This window comes from Aquarana catesbeiana, linkage group LG05 (genome assembly GCF_042186555.1).
Source record: "Aquarana catesbeiana isolate 2022-GZ linkage group LG05, ASM4218655v1, whole genome shotgun sequence".
Classification (NCBI taxonomy): domain Eukaryota; kingdom Metazoa; phylum Chordata; class Amphibia; order Anura; family Ranidae; genus Aquarana; species Aquarana catesbeiana.
This window is the reverse complement of record NC_133328.1, coordinates 105,661,502-105,684,577: the sequence shown is the minus strand read 5'-3', so window position 1 is coordinate 105,684,577 and position 23,076 is coordinate 105,661,502. Positions and strand designations below refer to the sequence as shown.

The 23,076-nt window shown below is 43.1% G+C and overlaps 1 protein-coding gene across 1 annotated transcript in view; it reads right to left on the bottom strand.

The window, feature by feature from the left end:
* The window catches only part of RAPGEF5 (Rap guanine nucleotide exchange factor 5), a 505,907-nt gene that overhangs the window by 327,661 nt on the left and 155,170 nt on the right, over window positions 1-23,076 (bottom strand). The window contains exons 2-4 of the mRNA XM_073630037.1: window positions 21,385-21,435; window positions 8,763-8,869; window positions 2,525-2,646 (exon numbers count right to left, since the gene is read on the bottom strand). Of these exons, the coding sequence (XP_073486138.1) occupies window positions 2,525-2,646; window positions 8,763-8,869; window positions 21,385-21,435 (280 nt within the window). The remainder of the gene's footprint in view (window positions 1-2,524; window positions 2,647-8,762; window positions 8,870-21,384; window positions 21,436-23,076) is intronic.

Genomic DNA, 23,076 nt, shown 5'->3' with positions numbered 1-23,076 from the left:
TACGGTTGCCGTATGATTACATTTGGATAGCGCAGCATTATATTGGTATAAAACTTTTTGGCACAAGCACATGGGACGTGATCAATGCTAGCAGCTGTCCTTTAATCATCTCTAATTAACATTTGGATTTTCACATGGTAGCTCGCAAGATTCTGTTTGTTTTTTTGATAATATGGACGGTTCAGTACACAGAAGGGAGTTTATTAAAAGTGGTATTAAACCAAAAACTTGTTTAAGGCTGCTTTCACACTGGGGCGGGCGGGCGTGGACGGTAAAACGACACTAGTTTTAGCGGCGATTTGCCGTTGTTTTTAGTTGCGCTATTCAGCCGCTAGTGGGGTGCTTTTAACCCCCGCTAGCGGCCAAATAAAGGGTTAAATGCGCCCATCTATCGCCGCTGCCAAACCGCCTGCAAAGCCTCCTGCCCATTCATTTCAATGGGCAGGAGAGGTATATACACCATTCCTTCACCGCCCCAAAGATGCTGTTCTCAGGATTTTTTTTAATGTCCTGCCAGCGCAGCGCCCCAGGGGAGGTGTTTTTAAGGCGCTCTACAGGCGCTATTTTTAGCCCAAAAGCGCCTGAAAAATGTCTCAGTGTGAAAGGGGTCTAACTGCAGCTCACCAATTCTTTATTTTTAGACTTTTTTTCCTTTATTTTCACCTGGTGATCCAGTCAGCAATCTGTTACTTTTCAATTTAATTTAAAGTGGAACGAAACCTAACTTTTAGAAAAAAAATAAAACTGCAAGCAGGCAGCTTTTTATTGTAGAAAAAACGGGGTCCTCTGCAAGGTAATGGCATAATGTGCTAGTATGCATCGCATCACTTTAAAATGAAGCCCCCCACAGTCACCGCTGTCACCGCTAACAGGTCTTCCTTCCGGGTTCATGGGCCTGGCTGGCCACAATGATGTCAATCCTGTGCATGGGCACGTGACCCACGATCGCAGCACAGCGCTCTGAAGGGAGGGCATACTCCTTTAAGAGCGCAGTGATGTCACAGGCTCCAAAACATGTGAATATCTCCTGCATTTAGGAGATATTCATTTTAACTACAGGTAAGCTTTATTATAGGCTTACCTGTAGGAAAAAGTTGCAAAGCAGAGATTACTACCGCTTTAAGACAAATCATTTAACACTGATAGGGATGCTTACATTAATCAGCTTTTATTGATTTATATAAAAGCTTTAACCAAAAAGGAAAAACTGTTTGCTGTAACTGCTTATAAAAAAACAAAAATGTATGAGGGTTCTTCAACTTCTGTCCACTCCAGTTTTGACACCCCCCCCCCCCCCCCCCCACACACACACACACACACACACACACACACAGTGTGTAATTACTATTAGTTAATATGGTTTTAGGCATACACTCCTCAACGTTGGCAATTTCTTTGTGCTTCTTCAGAAGAGCTTGAACAGCACATCATGAAACCCCAGTCTGCTTTAAAATCTTGGGGAGAAACCTTTAGTGCCGGTTCACACAGGGGCGGCACGACTTGCAGGTCGCCTCAGCGAGGCGACCTGCAAACGACTTCTGAGGCGACTTGCAAAACGACTTCTGTATAGAAGTCTATGCAAGTCGCCCCAAGTCGCCCCCAAAGTAGTACAGGAACCTTTTTCTAAGTCGGAGCGACTTGCGTCGCTCCTATTAGAACGGTTCCGTAGCACAGAACGGGAGGCGACTTGTCAGGCGACTAGGTCGCCTGACAAGTCGCCCCTATGTGAACCGAGCCTTACTGATGCAGGATAACTACCTTGTGTGCTCAGCCTTGCCATGATGCACCTGTGACATAAAAACAGCTTCCACAACCTCAACTTAGTAGCAGAGTTTGGATGTCCCTCACTCAGTTTTAAAACTCCTACACAGCTCTTTCTGTATCCATTAATGATTGTGTTTCAACATACATATGAAATCGATGATCATTAGCACCTGCTTGGTATAACTGGTTAATCATACATCTCCCTCTAATCCTACATAAGCTCTGCCTTTGTGCAAGTGTAAGAATTGATGCTGGTTTGAAACCCAAAGGGTAATCACACCAAATTTTGATTTGATTTGGATTTTTCTTCTGTTTTCTCACTTTGTATTGTGTAAAGTGATAAAAATAAACAGTTAAAATATATATTTGCATTTCTTCACACCTGCCCAAAATGTTTGCACAGTACTGTATATGAAGAGAAATCCCAGGTACAGGCATACTCTATGATAGATTAACAGTGGAATGCATAAAAATAACAGTTATTGCTCAAATAGGATCTACATAAAAATGATGTATACACAGATATGAAGTACATGGAGAGTTTAGAGCACATTATCAAGTTGTGGAATTCTTTTCCCTAGAGGCACAGCTACCGTGCAGTCAGGGGATGGAAGTAACACAGCAGTCCACAAAATTATTTTCACGCCAGTAACTCTTTAGAACAGCTGGATGTTTTACAGCAGAAGATTGCTGCACTGTCTGCCCTCGCACATAGAATATGAGCGTTCTGCAAACACCAAAATGTTTTCATTAAACAGACCTGAAAGGAGAATTCCAAGCTTCAGCAAGATCTGCCAGATGCCGGCGGCTGTGTATCTGCACTGGACAAATGGACAGTTCTGCAAGAGCCAATCCACTAGCTCCGAACCCACACAGCTCCTTCTGAAAAACAGAGCACATAGGAGGATTTTAGAGACTGGTCTGACACAAAGGAATAATCATGAGCTATTGTATAATGACAGTCATTCCTATAAGGGTGCATTCACACAGATGTCCAGGGACAGAAAATTTCTGCGGTGGGTACTGCCAGCTGTGTTTGCTCAGCCAATACAAATCAATGACAAGCTCGGCATCTGTTCACGTGTAATCACACATGAAACGATTACCTGTGGTTAAGGACTGTTGAGTGGCCCGGGACGCAAACAGCCTGTACACAGACACATCTGTCCCGCATGTAATTGCTCCTTGTGCAATTTTATCCAAACAGCCACTGACAGTGTCAGCCTGTCATTGATTTGCGCAGACTTCCTGTCTGCAGCTTATCACAAACACTTGTCCGTACACGCCGCAGAAATGCGATGATATGAGCAGTGTATAGTCATGGACAGCCATGTGACCTGGGCCTTTGAACAAATTAACAGAAACATATCGGTGTATGTTTGGTTGGTGTACATTTCTGTTTTAATGCTTATATGTTTTAACCCTTTCATGACCATTGCTACTTGGATAACAATACCTCTAGGACTAATTTACCTCTCTAAATAAATTTTACACTGTTTATTAGGAGCATATACTGTTGGCTTTTATTTGTTACAATATTTTGATAAATACCCTGCACTAATTTACTACTATATGCTGATAAATGTTTAGAAGAAATGTGAAAAAAATCTGTATGTTTTTTACTTTGTAATGATGTTTTTGTAAACCTTTTTTTCAGCAGATGCACACAGCTATCAAAGCTGTCAATTCAAATGAAAGCTACTGCTTCTGAATTGAGAGGTGCCAGATGACACACCCAAAAAAAGACTTGCAGCTGTAATTGCAGCAAAAGGTGGTTCTACAAAGCATTGACTCAGGGGGGCTGAATACAAACGCACGCCACACTTTTCAGATATTTATTTGTAAAACATTTGGAAAACCATTTATCATTTTCCTTCCACTTCACAATTATGTACCACTTTGTGTTGGTCTATCACATAAAATCCCAATAAAATACATTTAAGTTTTTGGTTGTAACAAGACAAAATGTGTAAAATTTCAAGGGGTATGGATATTTTTTCAAGGCACTGTACATGCTATGTGTTAGAAATATGAAGGGTCTTCAAAAATGCAATAGGTTGTCAGGAAACTATATGTGTAATTTATGTCCCTAGAACGCCTGATGGTGCTCCTTGGATGTTGAGCCTCTCAGTGTGGCTAGGCTGTAAAAAAGGTTTAACACACTTGGTATCACCATACTCAGGATGAGTAGCAAAATATATTTTGGAGTGTAATTTTTGCTATGTCCTTGCTGTGTTTTATAGCTGTCTTATAAATTGAAAACTTTGTGTAAAAAAATGCATTTTCATTTTCTTTCCACATTTTCCAAAAACGTGTGGAAAAAAATGACATGTTCAAACAACTCATAATGCTTCATAGAATACACCTTGGGGTGTTTTCGTTTCAAAATGGGGTCATGTTTTGGCTGTTTCCATTGTCCTGGTTCTCCAGGGCCTTCAAAAGTGTGATAGGTAGTCAGGAAATTAGATGTGTAATTTATGCTCCTAGAAGGCCTGAAGATGCTACTTGGATGTTAGGGCTCTGTATGTGGCCAAGCTGTGTAAAAGTCTCACACATGGTATCGCCATACTCAGGATGAGTAGCAGAATGTATTTTGGGGTATAATATTTGGTATGTACATGCTATGTGTTAGAAGTATTTTACAACTTGACAACTTTGTGTAAAAAAAAAAAAAAAAATAGGTTTTTATTTATTTTCCACGTTTTCCAAAAACTTGTGGAAAAAAATGGCACGTTCAAAAGACTCACAATGCCTCATAGAATAAATGTTGGGGTGTTTTCTTTCCAAAATGGGGTCATTTTGTAGGAAATTCCATTGTCCTTGTGCTCCAGGGCCTTTAAAAGTGTGATAGGTATTTAGGAATTTAGATGTTTCATTTATGCCCCTAGAATGCCTGGAGGTGCTACGTCGATGTTGGACTAGGCTGTAAAAAAGTCTCACACTCACCATGCCTTTTACTAAATACCTTGGATTGTCTACTTCTCAAAAAGGGTGTAGCTGTACTGTCCTGACATTTCAGGGCCTCAAGAAATGATAGACAGTCAGTACATCAGGAATGATCAATTTGCAATGATATGTAGCATACCTTAACCACTTGCCGACCAGCCGCCGTCATTATACTGCGGCAGGTCGGCATGATCCCGCGAACCGTCATAGATATACGTCGACCCCTTTAAGCGGGATAGTAGGCACAGCGGGGGTGCCGATGCTCGTGACCGGCGGTCGCGATGACGCTGGCCACGAGCAATCACGGGCACGAGAGGCAGAACAGGGACATGTGTGTGTAAACACACACATCCCAGTTCGGAGAGGAGAGAGAGAGATTGTGAGTTCCTACGATCTCTCATCTCCTATAGTAAGTCCCATCCCCCACAGTTAGAACACACACATAGGGAACACAGTTAACCCCTTGATCGCCCCCTAGTGTTAATCCCTTCCCTGCCAGTGACATTTATACAGTATCAGTGCGTTTTTATAGCACTGATCACTGTATAATTGTCAATCGAGCCAAAAATGTGTCAAAAGTGTCCGATGTGTCCGCCATAATGTCGCAGTCTCAATAAAAATCGCAGATCGCCACCATTACTCATAAAAAAAAATAATAATAATAAAAATGCCATAAATCTATCCCCTTTTTGCGATTTTTATTACCAAAAATATGTAGAAGAATACATATCGGCCAAAACTGAGGAAAAAATTAGCTTTTTTAAAAAAAAAATTGGGGCTATTTGTTACAGCAAAAAGTACAAAATATTGTGTTTTTTTCAAAATTGTTGCTCTTTTTTTGTTTATAGCGCAAAAAAATAAAAACCGCAGAGATGATCAAATACCACCAAAAGAAAACTCTATTTGTGGGAAAAAAAGGCCATCAATTTTGTTTGGGTACAGTGTTGCGCAACTGCGTAATTGTCAGTTAAAGTGACGCAGTGCCGTATCACAAAAAATGGCCTGGTCATTGAGCAGCCAATTCTTCCGGGGCTGAAGTGGTTAAAGACTCTATAACTTTCACACAGACTAAATACCGTATTTATCGGTGTATAACACGCACAGGCGTATAACACGCACATTCATTTTAAGAGGGAAGTTTCAGGAAAAAAACCTACATTTTAAATAAGAAACTTTGAAGCAAAATAAGAGTCAGTGCCCATCTGTAGCCTGACCATTGCCATCAATGCAGCCTGATCAATGCCCATCTGCAGCCTCACAAGTGTCATCAATGCAGCCTCACCATTGCCATCAATGCAGCAGCCTCACCATTGCCATCAATGCAGCAGCCTCACCATTGCCATCAATGCAGCAGCCTCACCATTGAAATCAGTGCAGCCTGATCGAACAGAACAGTGGTCCAATGGCGGCCCAGGAGACGGGGCTTCCTATTACAGAGGCCACCAAGTAAACAGGAGATTCTCACTGAATGTAATCTGACGGCGCTCATCCCGCCCCGCTCTCTGTCCCCTCTGAGGCAGCTAAAATTGAAGTATTGGCTTATAACACGCACACGCTATTTGCACCTGATTTTTATGGTGAAAAAATGAGTGTTATACGCCAATAAATACAGTAATATACACTAAATTGGGTTATTTTTACCAAGGATATGTAGCAGTATAAATTTTGGCCCAAATCTTTGAAGAAAAATTACTTATTTGCAAAATTTTGTAATAGAAATAAAAAAAAGTGTTTTTTTTTTTTTCGAAATTTTTTGCTTTTTTTTCACGTATATCGCCAAAAAAAAACAGTACTGATTAATTACCATCAAACCATCAAAAGAAAGCTCTAGCTATGTGAAAAAATTATAACAATTTTGTTTGAGTACGGTGTAGCACGAGTGATTGTCATTCAAAGTGTGAGAGCACTGAAAGCTAAAAATTGGTCTGGGCAGGAAGGGGGTAAAAGTGGTTATTGAAGTGGTTAAACAAATCTATTGTTTATTGTATTTCATGAGGAAATAGGCAAACTGGACCCTATTCCCTCTCAAATACTACGGTAGCCCTCTGACTCTATCCTACACTTCTCCAACCCACATCTTCAATCTCTCCCTCACCTCTGGCATTTTCCCCAATACTCTAAAACATGCACTGGTCACCCCCATACTTAAAAAGCTGTCCTTGGACCCTACCAATCTTAACAACCTACGCCCTATCTCCTTGCTACCCTTTTCCTCTAAACTCCTTGAACGCCTGGTTTACAATCCATTGAGTGACCACCTCATTAAGAATAACCTTCTTGATCCCCTTCAATCTGGATTTTGCCCTCAACACTCCACAGAAACTGCTCTTTTAAAACTCAAAAATGACCTGCTAACTGCAAAAACCAACAGACACTATTCTGTTCTCCTACTTCTGGACCTTTCAGCTGCCTTTGACACGGCTGACCACCCCCTCCTCCTTCTCAAAAAACTTTATTCCCTTGGTCTCCGTGACTGTGCTCTCATCTCACCTATCCCAACGCACCTTCAGTGTCACTTACAATTCTACTTTCTCTACTCCCCTTCTCCGTCGGGGTCCCCCAAGGTTCTGTTCTTGGACCTCTTTTATTTTCAATCTACACCTCTTCCCTGGGTCAGCTGATAGTCTCTCACGGCTTTCAATATCATTTCTATGCTGATGACACACAAATCTATCCCTCCACCCCTCAACTCACTCCATCAGTTGCCTCCCGCATAACTAACTTACTAACAGACATATCTGTATGGATGTCACACCACTTCCTCAAACTCAACTTGTCCAAAACCGAGCTTATAATATTTCCTCCCCCACGTGCCTCTTCCCCTGACTTATTTGTCAAGTGCAATGGCAAAACCATCCACCCATCCCCACATGTCAGGGTACTAGGTCTTATCCTGGACTCTGAACTCTCCTTTCGGCCCCACATCCAATCACTTTCCAAAGCTTACCGCCTCTACCTCCGCAACATCTCTAAACTACGTCCCTTTCTAACCAATGAAACCACAAAGCTCCTGATTCACTCCCTGGTTATCTCTCGCCTTGACTACTGCAACTCCCTCCTCATTGGCTTACCTTTAAATAGATTATCCCCCCTTCAGTCCATCATGAATGCTGCTGCCAGACTCATCCACCTTACAAACCGCACAGTGTCTGCTACCCCTACCCACAGTGTCTGCCAATCCCTCCATTGGCTGCCACTTGCCCAACAAACTAAATTAAAAATACTAACAATAAGTTACAAAGCCATCCACAACTCTGCCCCCAGCTACATCACTAGCCTAGTCTCAAAATACCAACCTAATCGCCCTCTTCGTTCCTCCCAAGACCTCCTGCTCTCTAGCTCCCTCATCACCTCCTCCCATATCTCCAAATGTATCCACTTTTAGGCGATCCCTGAAAACTTTCCTCTTCAGAGAAGCCTATCCTGCCTCCATCTAACAACTGCACTATTTTCTCCATTAGCTCATCCCCACAGCTATTACCCTTTTGTATAACTTGGCCCTCCCTCCTAGGTTGTAAGCTCTAACAAGCAGGGCTCTCTGATTCCCCCCTGTATTGAATTGTATTGTTGTATTGTAATTGTACTGTCTGTCCTAATGTTTTAAAGCGCTGCGTAAACTGTCGGCGCTATATAAATCCTGTATAATACGGTAATAATAACTGGAATGTATACTCGTTTATTAACTGGCAATGCATGTAATGTTATGTTATCCACTTTCATACAAAACTTCAATAATCAAATAATTAATAAAAAGTGTGCAAGTGTACAGATTATAAAATAAAAATTTAAAAGTGGATTGGCTGCCATCAAGCTGAGACAAAGTTTGTATTAGACATTTTTTATTAATTTCCCCATTGAGACAGAGATGTTGGTGTTTTGACAAATTGTGCCACAGAAGCCAAAAATAATGTAAAAGAAGATTGTTGAGCACTTTCTCGGGAAACAGTATTCTGTGCAATGGATGGAGCATTGATGTTGGTGCAGATCAGACTGGCCATAGTCCAATGTTACATTGGAGAACTTATGATGTAGTAGCACATAAGGCATCTTACCGGCAAATACAAGTAAGATACATCCGATCACGAATAAGTTCTGGAGACAAGTTTCTTACTGCATTCCTTAATGCTCTGCCAGCACAAGCCACGCTCTCACCATAGGACTGAAAGTCAAAAAACATATGCAATCATAACAAATGACAGATAAAAAAAATATGCTCAAAGTTCACAACAAATACTTTTTCTTGGAGCTGTGATTAGTATACACATAAAAACACGACAATCAAGATCTCAGCATTCTTTTTTCTCCCTTCAGCATCTCCCCAGGAGGAAGTGTAAGAGAAACGTGCAGAAATTGGTATGTCAGCGACGGCTGGCGATACATGGAGATACATTCCACTATCAATTTTACAGATTCCTCTAATAGATCACAGAAAGTGACAATGTGGACAGAAAAGGAAGACAAAATGTACAAAAATCAGGATTACCAACAGATTTTTTTTTAATTATTATCGTGGCTCATTACTTTCCCTGTAGGCCTAATTTGCATAGGCATTTACACTTGTAATATGTTAATGGGCTGTGTCTGTAGCTGGAGCTGCTAGGTGCTGTGTGCAGACAGCCCATTCATGACTACGGAGATGCAGCGGCTTCATTTACACAGCTTCTCCTAATTTGACAGTCGCAAGGGCCCAGGTCAGCAGCCCCGAACACAGGGGCATTCGGGGCTTCTCACACACATGGCTGTCAAATTTGGATGAGCAACTGCGTTCACTCAACTGATTGCATCCCCATAGGCATGAATGGGCTGTCTGCGTGCAGCACCTGGCAGCTTCAGCCACTTAAACTGTATGTTACCCCAGCATTTTATTTTCATTTTTCTGTTTATTAGACTTTATTACCTTTTTAGTTTGGACTTTTAATATTTTCCTAAAGACTTTGTGTTCTTAGGTGCGTCATTCTTCTCAATCTCATTTTCCTAATATGTGTCTGTTGTACCATGTACTTGTATGAAAAAGTATACTGTTCTCTTTTCATTGCTTCCTTTTTGTGAAATATCTAGTTATCCTGCCAGCCACCTTTCTTTCCAATTTCAAACTGAACACGAAGGGGCATAGAAGCACATCCATCCCAGCGTTATCAGCTTTCTGGATGTGCTGGGAGCACAGCCTGCCTGTCCTCCAATGGTCAGATTTGTTGTTGTGATGTCCCCCCCTGCCCATCCTAAACTGGGAAGATTAGTGTACTACTGTCTCTCTGCCTTCTGCTGACAAGCCCTCCTCCAGTCTCCACCCTACCTTCTCTAATTTCATTATGTAGATATATATATACACACACACACACACACAAAAACGTTTTGTGTTGCATTTCTATTTTGAACTGAATGGATTGTTCACATATATTAGGGTTCACATATACTTTAAAGGCGCTTTCTATTCACAGACTATGGGTGTAAGTGCCCCTGTGAAAGAGACTTTAAATGTAAAATAGGTATATCGTATGTAAAAAAAAAGCTAGCAAACGCTCTTGTTTTGTGCTCTGGATGAACTGTATAAATATTAAAAGTAATTGGGCTCCAACAGATTTGAAATACACTCTTGTGGAGATAGGAAAGAGAGGAACTCTCTGTAGTTTGCATTAATGAGATCACAAAGGTATTTCAGTGTACCAACACAAACACGTACAGTAAGTTAGACCTCCCATCCAACTGGGGTGTAAACTGTTCATTGTTAGCAAAACTGACAGAAAAGGGAATGGACCCTACAACAGAAGCAATAATCGGTATGTGCATTCTGACATCAGCTAAGATGCTAAGATTACTTTTGGTCCCTTAAAAAGTGGGAGGCACAGGCACTCCCCGCCGGCCTAAAATACCCCATCGCAGCGCTTCACGATCATGCCCGCAATCGCAACATACCCGCCTGCAATCCCGCTGCCACCCGGGTCCGGTAGATATAAGGGGGAAGCCTGAAAACCCCGCCACAGCCTCCCGCTGACGATAATCAGCAGCGGGAACACACAGCTCCGCTCCCCGCTGGCTAGAACGACCGGAACGTGAGAAGCAGCAGCCTGCCTGTGATTGCTGCATGCCCGGCCAGACTCCTGTGGCTTCCAGGACTTGGCTGCTGAACAGGGGTAAGCCTGCAATCCCCCCCATTGCCTGCAGACAGCTATAGGAACACAGCCTGCATGTCCAAAATGGCAGCCCCTAAGCACACACAGGGGCTGCAACTACAGACACAGCCCCAACCTCCAGATTTGCCTGTCCATGGCTCAGAGAGGGCTCTGAGCAGCAGATCCTCACAAGCAGCTTCCATATCCCCAGACAGAGACATCTTCTCCTCTCAATCAGACATGGACAGGGCATTATGTGACATTACATTGAGCCAGGGAAGCATGGTGGATGAACCCACATCTTTTCCCAGTGCCCAAGCAGCCGCTCCATCAACAACTAAATACTCAGGGGATCCCATTTTGCTGGCACGATTTTCCACCTAAATAAGATCAACGACCTGGAAAATCGGTCCCGCCGATACAATTTCAGGGTCCGGGGGAATCCCTGAGTCCTTTCCTGATTCTGAAGCTATCATTAAAGAACTCATTCAACACCTCATCCCTGACATACCTCCCCACAAGCTGGAATTGGATAGGGCACACAGGGCTCTGACGGCACCCCGTGACGATGGCCTACCAAGGGACATCATCGTAAAGCCTCATTATTACGCGGTCAAAGAGCAAGTAATGGCCAGAGCTAGAGAAACAGCTGACCTGCAATTGCGAGACCACAAAATACAGAACTTCGCAGACATCTCACCGACCACTATCCAGAAGCCCAGAGCTTTGAAACCACTGCTACAACCTTTGATAACCAAAAATATAAAATATTACCGGGCGTTCCCTTTCCGACTGAACTTTACTTACCTCCTGCAACAAGAAGCACTTTTTCTTAACGTTCCCGGAGGGTGACGCACTGCTGAAGAAATTGAGCCTCATATCCGTTGATCCGGAGAGATATCCCCGCACCCCACAACCTGGCTCCTCTAACATGAGCACTGCATGGAGTCACACGTCTCAAGTGTGGCGCTCCACCAGAAGCCAAGCCAAACTCAAAAGCAGACCCCCTTGAAGGTAAAGATGGCTCTTGGGTTCAAACGGACCTTGTGAAGTGATTTTCCTTCGTTTGTTTTCTCTCCTTTTTTCCTTTGACTGATGTCCCATTTATGATCCCCATAAATGGGACATCCAAGATGATTCCTGACATTTCATTGCTAAAAGTGAGAACGAAAACCCCAGGGTCTCAGGTTTTACACATATTGTTATGTTTCTAGGGGTAGTTCAAAATGTTATTGTTGATGTTTCTTAAGGCGGGGGAGGGCCTTTGGTGGCAGTCATTGTACCCAGTTTGCCTTTGTTTACCTCCCTTAGAGAGGGGATCAGAGCCAAACCAGAACCTGGGCTTTGCCCAGGGTGATTTTGGTGGAAGACTAGTGGGAGTTTTTTCCCATAGTCTGGTGTAAGTTTTGTTAAATTGCAGACTACTGCAAACTCACTGTGATCTTTTGTTTACAGGACAGTTTTCATATTGACGTTATTTTATTTTTTAACATTTTTTTCTTTTTCTTTCTCTTTGAGTCTAATTGTTCCTCTTCTTCACCTGAACTTTCTTCTTGCGCTGGGTCCTCTTGGTGCCGGTCCTTGGTCGATCGGATAATTCTGAGAACCAGGAAAGGTAATCATCACACCAGCAAAGGTTGGTAAGTGATCTTTTTGTCTCTTTGTGCACCAAGGCAGACACTACTACCAGGCTCCCTTTCAAATTCGCTACCCATAATGTTAAAGTCCTGAACTCCCCATTGAAGCAGAGGATGGCCTTTCAACATTACAAGTCCCTACATGTTGACGTGCTGCTCTTACAGGAGACAAACTTCACGCCGAACTATAACCCAAACTTTTTACACCACTATTACCCACACTTTTACTTGGCAAATGGACCGGGGAAGACGGGAGGTGTGGCAATTTGCTTTTCTAAACGTGTATCCTTCTCGCTTGAAAAAAAGATTTGCGACCCGGAAGGTTGTTGTTAGTGGGGCTTTTGGAGGGCTCTCCAATCTCCTTAATTTCGTACTATGCCCCTAACACAGGCCAACTTCCCTTTTTTCGTACTCTACTGCACGCTGTGTCCCTGGACCTGAATGGGATGGTACTTTTTGCGGGGGACTCCAATGTAGCCCTAGATGCTATTTCTGATAGGACCAGAAGACCATCGTCCTCCTCCAAGCATTACCCCAAAATTGGCTCCAAAGTGGCTAAAATGCTCCACTATCAGAAGTTGATTGATGTGTGGTGGGAACTCAACCCTTCCAGGAAAGACTATACATTCTTCTCCAACGTACATCGCACCTACTCTAGAATTGACCACTTTTTTATGAACCCTGAAGGGGTACCTCTCTTTTGGGCAAGCAAAATAGTGGACCTGGTCAGACCACTCCTTACTTTGGACATCGTGTGATACCTTAGCAGTGAACAAGGGCTTCACCCCTTGGAGACTGAATGAATCACTCCTGAGTAATCCATCAGTTTGTTTTGACATAAAACAAAATCTTAAAGAATATTTTGCCTCAAACAGACCTGAAGACACCTCCCCAGTGATCAATCGGGCAGCCCACAAAGCCACAATAAGGGGCTATCTAATTCAAATAGCATCTCGCCTCAAGAAGAGCTCGAATGCCCTTATTCACGACAAGGAAAAAGAGTTGTTTGACCTACTGACTCGACATAAACAAAACCCAAATTTGGACATTAGGGACAAAATAGATTCCGGCTGGAATTGAATCTTTGTCTAACGGCCAAGGTGGAAAAGAATCTTAGATGGACTCAGGCCTCCTTTTACACATTCAAGGATAAACCAGGCACCATGTTAACCCGTAATCTGACGCCTAGATTCCGCAGAACAGTACTCCCTAAAATTAGACGTGCAAGTGGCACTTTGACACAGAATCCGCAGATGGTAATGGATTTATTGCACAAATATTATTCTTCATTGTATGGTGCACAGGAGAATGCATCAACTGGAGACATAGACAATTTTCTTACTGATCTTACTCTCCCTTTTCTCTCGGACTCCCATCGGGAGATTTTGGAGAAGGAGATCACCATAGCAGAAGTAATGGAGGTGATCAAACACGCTAAGATCTATAAGACTCCAGGGCCGGATGGCTTTTCCACGGCATATTATAAGAAATTTGCAACTCAGTTAGCACCCCACCTCCTCCAGTTCTTTATGGCAATACGGAATGGCGTGGACCTTGATGCAGACTCTCACAAGGCTAACATATGTTTAATACCAAAGCCGAATAAGGACCATACAGATATAGCAAACTACTGCCCAATATCCCTGATCAACAATGATCTAAAACTCCTGACCAATATATACGCAAATAGATTCAATAACTTTCTATTACAATATATTCACATTGACCAGGTTGGGTTTGTATCAGGGAGACAGGCCGCAGATCAGATTAGACGAGCGGTAGATCTGATCTCCATCTTGCGGACTAATAGGGATGGGGCGGCTGATAGACGGGGCATGCTCTTGTCAATGGACCTTCACAAGGCCTTTGACTCTATATCATGGCCTTTTCTATTTCATATACTAAGGAAATGGAATTGTGGACCAAAATTTCTTACTCTAATGAGGGCTTTATACTCAACTCCATCGGCAAATATCATTGGGTATGGTCGAACATCTGACCCCTTGCAGATCCGGAGAGAAACTAGGCAGGAGTGTCCTCTTTCCCTGCTCCTCTTCGTAATTGTTATCGAGACATTGGCGATAGCTATTAGATCCAATCCCAATATTCATGGCATTATAAGTGGTGGCAAAATGCATAAATGCGGCTTATTTGCCGATGACATGCTGCTTTTCATATCGGACCCTGTCACGACCTTACCAAATTTATTTGCCTTACTATCTGACTTTGGAGCCGACTCTGGATTAAAGGTTAATCAGCTCAAATCAGAAGCTCTCAATATAAACATCCCAGATGGGCTTAAATTCAATACGGCAATCTTTCTCCTTTAAATGGTGTACACATGAGCTACCATACCTTGGGGTTAAACTGACTGCTGACATCGCCACACTATTTCGGACAAACTATACTCCTTTATACGATGCCACAGTACGTGACCTGCAGACCTGGCAAAACCATGATCTTTCCTGGATGGAAAGAATAGCAACCGTCAAGATAACGGTTCTCCCCCATATACTATATTATTTTAGATCTCTTCCGATACCAGTCCCTTCTGTTTTCCTCAGGCAGTTACAGTCCATGTTCTATAAATTTATCTGGAATAAGGGAGGTTGCCGGGTGGCCCGTTCTACCCTGTACAGGTCCAAATTGTGAGGGGGGCTGGGAGTCCCACATTTCTTGCGATATTATAGGGCGGCACAACTGGTCCAACTATATCAAATTTTTGCTGAAGGTTACAGACTTGACTGGGTCCAATTAGAGGAGCAAGCCAGTCAGACCATTCCACTGGATCTTCTGACATGGCTACCTGCGAAGGAGTGTTGGGCGGTGTTAAGTCCATCTCTATCCCACTCTTTGCGTCTGTGGGACACAGCGTGCAGGATACACCCTTTAAAATCTCCCCATCTACCAGCAGCCCCACTTTTCAATAACCCGCACTTTCTCCAAGGCCAGCAGATCACCCAATTCACGTGGTGGATCAACAAGGGACTTTACAGAATTGCTCACTTTATAGATAAACGGGGGATAAGACGACCCAGACATTTTAAGGAAACCTTACAAATACCCCCCACGGAGACTTATCGCCTGCATCAAATTATCCATTTCACGAAAACCTTGTTGAAATATCAGGTAAATATAACCACTAGGACCCTTTTTGAAAACCGCTGTATACGAGGTCCTGAATCACGGGGAGGGATAACGGAGTTGTATAACCTATTCAATAATCAGGGTAACAAACCTTTCTACCAAACAACTTGGGAATCGGACCTGGGGGGGGGGCAGTGGAGGAGGAGGTGTGGACAAAATGGTCGACCATGGTGCACAAAGGCATACTCAACACCTCATTGGTAGAGGCAAATTATAAGGTGCTAGCGCGTTGGTACCTTGTCCCTACAAGGCTAGCTAAACTATACCCCGGCACTTCACCCCTTTGTTTCAGGGGGTGCGGACAGGAAGGAGATATGTATTATGTCTGGTGGTCTTGCCCAAAGGTCCGACGTTTTTAGATCAGAATATTCAACCTGATCTACTCAGTGACAGGACAAAATATACCCAGAGAGGCCAAAACAGGGTTGTTCACTGACTTATCGGGGGAGATCCCCAGACATCTACGATCTCTCATATTTTTTATTCTCCTAGCGGCTAAAATAACCATAGCCCGTGCACGGAAAACGCCTTAATTAATGTTACCTTGGTCAAACACAAGGTGTCCTGGATCATGATCAACGAAAAACTGGTCAGTATAAGGCAAGATAGGCAAGCTAGGTTTGAGTAAGTCTGGAAGCCCTGAATTGCTTATCTTCAAGCTCCTTGAAATCTGGGTTGTTTGTGCTAAGAGGCCGGGACCCATTCCACTCTGTTCTACTCTAATTAATTTCTCATTTCTCTCATTTTTTTTTTTTTGTTAAGTTTATGTTTTTGGTTTTTCCGCTCCATCATTTTTTAGACGATGGTTTGGCCACACCATAATGATGGAGTGAGGGGTGGGGGAGGGGGGACTTTTCGGTTTTGAGGGATGCTATCAGGAGACAAGGAAGCCTCTTAGGCCATAATATAACCTTTCTTAATGGGTTTTGCTATTACTTATATGATAAGAGCTACCAAGTACTATGTATATTGCATCCCTGTTTCAACAAATTTCTGATAAATACCTGGGCATAATGTTCTGTATGCTGTTTTGAAAAAGTAATAAAATACTATTGGAACAAAAATAAAGTGAGAGGCACATATACAAACTGTTGTAATTCCTACACTGTTCACCTGATTTGGATGTAAATACCCTCAAATTAAAGCTGAAAGTACATCTTGTTCGTATCATTACAAATCCATTGTGGTGGTGTAAGCCAAATAGAACCAAAAAGATTAGAATTGTGTCGATGTCCCAATATTTATGGACCTGCTGTCCCCTCAAAATAACTCAAGACACAGCCACTTCCCGACCGGCGCACGCCGATGTACGTCGGCAGAATGGCACGGCTGGGCAAATTGGCGTACCTGTAAGTCCTATTGAATTCCCTGCCGTGCCATTGCGTGTACGCCGCCGGCGGCACGCGCGCGCACGCCGACTGGGAGCTCCGTAAGTCGGGTCGCGGGTCCCGCGGACTCAATCGCCGCGGGGATACCCGTGATCGCCTCACGGAGAGGACGAACGGGGAGATGCTGATGTAAACAAGCATCTCCCCGTTCTGCCTAGTGACAGTGTCACTGATCTCTGCTCCCTGTCATCGGGAGCAGAGATCAGTGCTGTATCACAGCTAGCCCATCCCCCCCTACAGTTAGAACACATCCCTAGTACTGACTTAACCCCTCCCCGCCCCCTAGTGGTTAACCCCTTCACTGCCAGTGTCATTTACACAGGAATCAGTGCATTTTTATAGCACTGATTGTTGTATAAATGACAATGGTCCCAAATATGTGACAAAAATGTCCGATGTGTCCGCCATAATGTCGCAGTCACAATAGAAATCGATGATTGCCGCCATTACTAGTAAAAAAAAAAAATATTAATAAAAATGCCATAAAACTATCCCCTATTTTGTAAACACTATAACTTTTGCGCAAACCAATCAATAAACGCTTATTGCGATTTTTTTTTACCAAAAATACGTAGAAGAACACGTATCGGCCTAAACTGAGGAAAAAAAATGTTTTTTTAATTACTTTTTGGGGATATTTATTATAGCAAAAAGTAAAAAATAATTTTTTTTTTCAAAACTGTCGCTTTTTTTTGTTTATAGCGCAAAAAATAAAAACCGCAGAGGTGATCAAATACCACCAAAAGAAAGCTCTATTTGTGGGAAAAAAGGACTTCAATTTTGTTTGGGAGCCACGTCGCATGACCGCGCAATTGTCAGTTAAAGCGATGCAGTGCCGAATCGCAAAAAGTGCTCTCGTCAGGAAGGGGGTAAATTCTTCCAGGGCTGAAGCGGTTAATGTTTAAACCGCTCGCAACAAAAGTGAGTACACCCCTAGGTCAAAATGTCCAAATTGGGCCCAAAGTGTCAATATTTTGTGTGGCCACCATTATTTTCCAGCACTGCCTTAACACTCTTGGCATGGAGTTCACCAGAGGTTCACAGGTTGCCACTCGAGTCCTCTTCCACACCTCCATGACGACATCATGGAGCTGGTGGATGTTAGAGACCTTGCGCTCCTCCACCTTTTGTTTGAGGGTGCCCCACAGATGCTCAATAGGGTTTAGGTCTGGAGACATGCTTGGCCAGTCCATCACCTTTACCCTTCTTTAGCAAGGCAATGGTTGTCTTGGAGGTGTGCTTGGGGTCGTTATCATGTTGGAATACTGTCCTGCGGACAGTCTCCGAAGGGAGGGGATCATGCTGTGTTTCAGTATGTCATAGTACATGTTTGCATTCATGGTTACCTCAATGAACTGTAGCTCCCCAGTGCCGGAAGCACTCATGCATCCCCCGACCATGACACTCCCACCACTATGCTTCACTGTAGGCAAGACACACTTGTCTTTGTATTCCTCACCTGGTTGCCGCCACACATGCTTGACACCATCTGAACCAAATATGTTTATCTCATCAGACCACAGGACATGGTTCCAGTAAACCCTGTTTGCGGGCTTTCTTGTGCATCATCTTTAGAAGAGGCTTCCTCCTGGGATGACAGCCATGCAGACCAAGTTGATGCAGTGTGAGATGTATAGTCTGAGCACTGACAGACTGACCCCCACCCCTTTAACCTCTGCAGCAATGCTGATAACACTCATACATCTATGTCCCAAAGACAACCTTTGGATATGACGCTGAGCTTGTGCACTCAACTTCTTTGGTCGCTCATGGCAAGGCCTATTCTGAGTGGAACCTGTCCTGTTAAACTGCTATATGGTCTTGGCCACCGTGCTGCAGCTCAGTTTCAGAGTCTTGGCAATCTTCTTATAGTCTAGGCCATCTTTATGTAGAGCAACAATTCTTTTTTTCAGATCCTCAGAGAGTTCTTTGCCATGAGGTGCCATATTGAACTTCCAGTGACCAGTATGAGAGAGTGAGTGCGATAACAACAAATTTAACACACCTGCTCCCCATTCACACCTGAGACCTTGTAACACTAACGAGTCACATGACACCGGGGAGAGAAAATGGCTAATTGGGCCCAATTTGGACATTTTCATTTAGGGGTGTACTCACTTTTGTGAGATACTGTGTATAACACACACACACACACAATGACACTTTGCTACATTGTAAAGTAGTGAGTGTACAGCTTGTATAACAGTTTAAATTTGCTGTCTAAACCGCTGGCAACAAAAGTGAGTACACCCCTAACTGAAAATTTCTAAATTGGGCCTAGTTAGCCATTTTCCCTCCCTGGTGTCATGTGATTCATTAGTGTTACAAGGTCTCAGGTGTGAATTGGGAGCAGGTGTGTTAAATTGGGTGTTATCGCTCTCATTCTCTCATACTCGTCACTGGAAGTTCAACATGGCACCTCATGGCAAAGAACTCTCTGAGCATCTGAAAAAAAGAATTGTTGCTCTACATAAAGATGGCCTAGGCTATAAGAAGATTGCCAAGACCCTGAAACTGAGCTGCAGCACAGTGGCCAAGACCATGCAGTGGTTTAACAGGACAGGTTCCACTCAGAACAGGCCTCGCCATGGTCGACCAAAGAAGTTGAGTGCACGTGCTCAGCATCATACCCAGGGGTTGTCTTTGGGAGACAGATGTATGAGTGCTGCCAGCATTGCTGCAGAGGTTGAAGGGGTGGGGGGGGTCAGCCTGTCAGTGCTCAGACCATACGCCGCACACTGCATCAAATTAGTCTGCATGGCTGTCGTCCCAAAAGGAAGCCTCTTCTAAAGATGATGCACAAGAAAACCCACAAACAGTCTGATGAAGACAAGCAGACTAAGTAAATGGATTACTGGAACCATGTCCTGTGGTCTGATGAGAGCAAGATGAACTTATTTGATTCAGATGGTGTCAAGCGTGTGTGGTGGCAACCAGGTGAGGAGTACAAAGACAAGTGTGTCTTGCCTACAGTTAAGAAAAGTGGTGGGAGTGTCATTGTCTGGGGCTGCAAGAGTGCGGCCGGCACTGGGGAGCTACAGTTCATTGAGGGAACCATGAATGCCAACATGTACTGTGACATACTGAAGCAGAGCATGATCCCCTCCCTTCGGAGACTGGGCCACAGGGCAGTATTCCAATATGATAACGACCCAAACACACCTCCAAGACGACCACTGCCTCGCTAAAGAAGCTGAGGGTAAAAGTGATGGACTGGCCAAGCATGTCTCCAGACCTAAACCCTATTGAGCATCTGTGGGCATCCTCATACGGAAGGTGGAGGAGCGCAAAGTCTCTAACATCCACCAGCCCCATGATGTCGTCATGGAGGAGTGGAAGAGGACTCCAGTGGCAACTTGTACAACTATGGTGAACTCCATGTACAAGAGGGTTAAGGCAGTGCTTACAAATAATGGTGGCCACATTAAATATCACACTTTGGGCCCAATTTGGACATTTTCACTTAGGGGTGTACTCACTTTTGTTGCCAGAGGTTTAGACATTAATGGCTGTGTGTTGAGTTATTTTGAGGGGACAGCAAATGTACACTGTTGCAGAAGCTGTACACTCACACTACTTTAAATTGTAGCAAAGTGTAATTTCTTCAGTGTTGTCACATGAAAAGATCTAATAAAATATTTACAAAAATGTAAGGAGTGTACTCACTTTTGTGAGATACTATATATATATATATATATATATATATATATATAGTAGAGCTGTATAGGTGGTTGTTGTGGTGAGTGGGGAATGAATAAATATATGGCTGCTGTGGTGTATATATGTGTGAATTCTTTGGTAGAAGGCATATACTGTCTCCTACCAAAGAATTCACACATATAAATACCACACAGCAGCCGTATATTTATTCATTCCCCACTCACCACAACAACCACATATACAACCCTACCCTACAAACACTACATCTTCAGTCAATCCCTCACCCCTCTACCCCTTACTGGGTCTAGTAAGAATATTTATGATTACCGCTATGCGACAGGTAACAACTGCACGGTTGGGAAGCAAGACCTGGCTGCCCCTGTGCTCTGTCTCATGGGAGGGGAAGTTGACTATAAAAAGTGCAGTGAAAGCAAGGTCCTGAACCCCAGCATTGTGCAGTGGCTACCTGTCTGACAATAAGCTCTGAGTGGGGAATCTTATGGGCAGGACTGCCCGTTTCATGGTGACATTTTCAAGTCACTATGGTAAACTGGCGATCATATTTTTCCAGTCCTACCTTCAAAGCATAATGTAGAGAAAAGGAAGACATATATATACTGTCTATAGGGTCAATTACGTACACTATAAACTTTCTCTTTTCTGTTTTTTATATTGTGCACTGCATATAAGAAAGCAAGTATGACTAAGAAGGAAAATAAGGGGATAACATACCTTGTTGGCTGAATTATCCACACAAATGTTTGAAATTCTTTCTGACAGAACCTGAAAATGCAAAAAAAACATTACTCAACAGAATTGAAATATATTTTATTAGATAATTAAGGACAGTTACGGCTCATGTCAATGGGTGTTGTTTCCCTATGGTTTATGTGCATTTGGAGCACACCTCAAACACAAGTCATCAAAACCCCGTTGACTTTAAATGAACAGTGCACCTGGCAGTTCAGAAGCTGGGTTTAACCTGCTTTGCATTGTGTTGCGCTGCATTTCTTTGGACACAACATGTCCTATTGAGGTGTTTCTGAACTGCAGACAAAGCAGGTCAAAAATAGCATTTTCTTGTAAAACACTGATAATCATTGCGTCTAAACAGAAAATGCAGCATTTCATATGAGCAGTTTCAATAACCTCCTCCATGTAAACTACCGCTGATTAAATGATGAAATAAATGAATGAATACAATTAATTAGCAAAATCATCACAGAACTATCTTGTTAATGCATGTTATTAACATAAATAATTTATTGTGCTTTTGGAGTAATTAAGCTCAGTGGTAGATGCGTTTGTAATAAGTCCATGCCAGTCAGGAACTGTTGTTAAAGGCTTTCTGGACAACTTTTATTGAAAACAAAAAGAAAAGTTCAACATCTCAGTTACTCGCAAAGGGGATTTCAGTTTCATGCAGAAAAAAAGTAAATGAAAATGACAAGCCAACTGGCTCTCTTTCTAGCAGAACCACTGCTCTTGTCTCTGGTCTCTCAAATCTCTCTGGGTTTTCCTGGCTCACTCAGCCTTTATTTACAGCCCCCATCTATTCAGGCCCACTCCTGGCCTTTAATTAGGAGTTCTCCTGACACCCTGAGCTCTCTCACTGTCCTGAGACTTACAGATGCCCTCCAGTTTCCTGGACTCGCTAGATGCCATAGCTTTCTCAGCCTCCAGAAACTTGTGTAGCTGTCTTGACACTCTCCCAGTCCTGTGGGCAAGGAATCCCCCCAACATGGACGACAGTCTCTTGGCAGGAACACACATCGCCACTGGCTGGAGCACACATCTCTCTCTTGACAAGGTTTTGTCTCCAAATGGGAGCCTTGGGCTATGGTCAGTCTGCTTATAAAGAGCATGTATACCTCCATACTCACACATCCCCCAGGGCTCCACTAAGACCTGGACACAGGATAGGAGACTTCTTCCCACTGAAATCTCTTCAAAGTTTCCAAGCCCAGACCCCAATCTGGGAGTACAAAACCCAAACAAAAGCTGAAAACAAGTTTTCTCCGCTGACAATAAATATGCCTGAGCCCCAGCACTGTCACAATATTTAAACAAATCCATATTATATATATTATTTATATACATACACATATAGTTGTGCTCATAAGTTTACATACCCTGGCAGAATTTATGATTTCTTGGTCATTTTTCAGAGAATGTGAATGATAATACAAAAACTTTTCTTTCACTCATGGTTAGTGTTTGGCTGAAGCCATTTATTATCAATCAACGGTGTTTACTCTTTTTAAATCATAATGGCAACACAAACTACCCAAATGACCCTGATCAAAAGTTTACATACCCTGGTGATTTTGGCCTGATAACATGCACACAAGTTGACACAAAGGGGTTTGAATGGCTATTACAGTCAACCATCCTCACCTTTGATCTGTTTGCTTGTAATTAGTG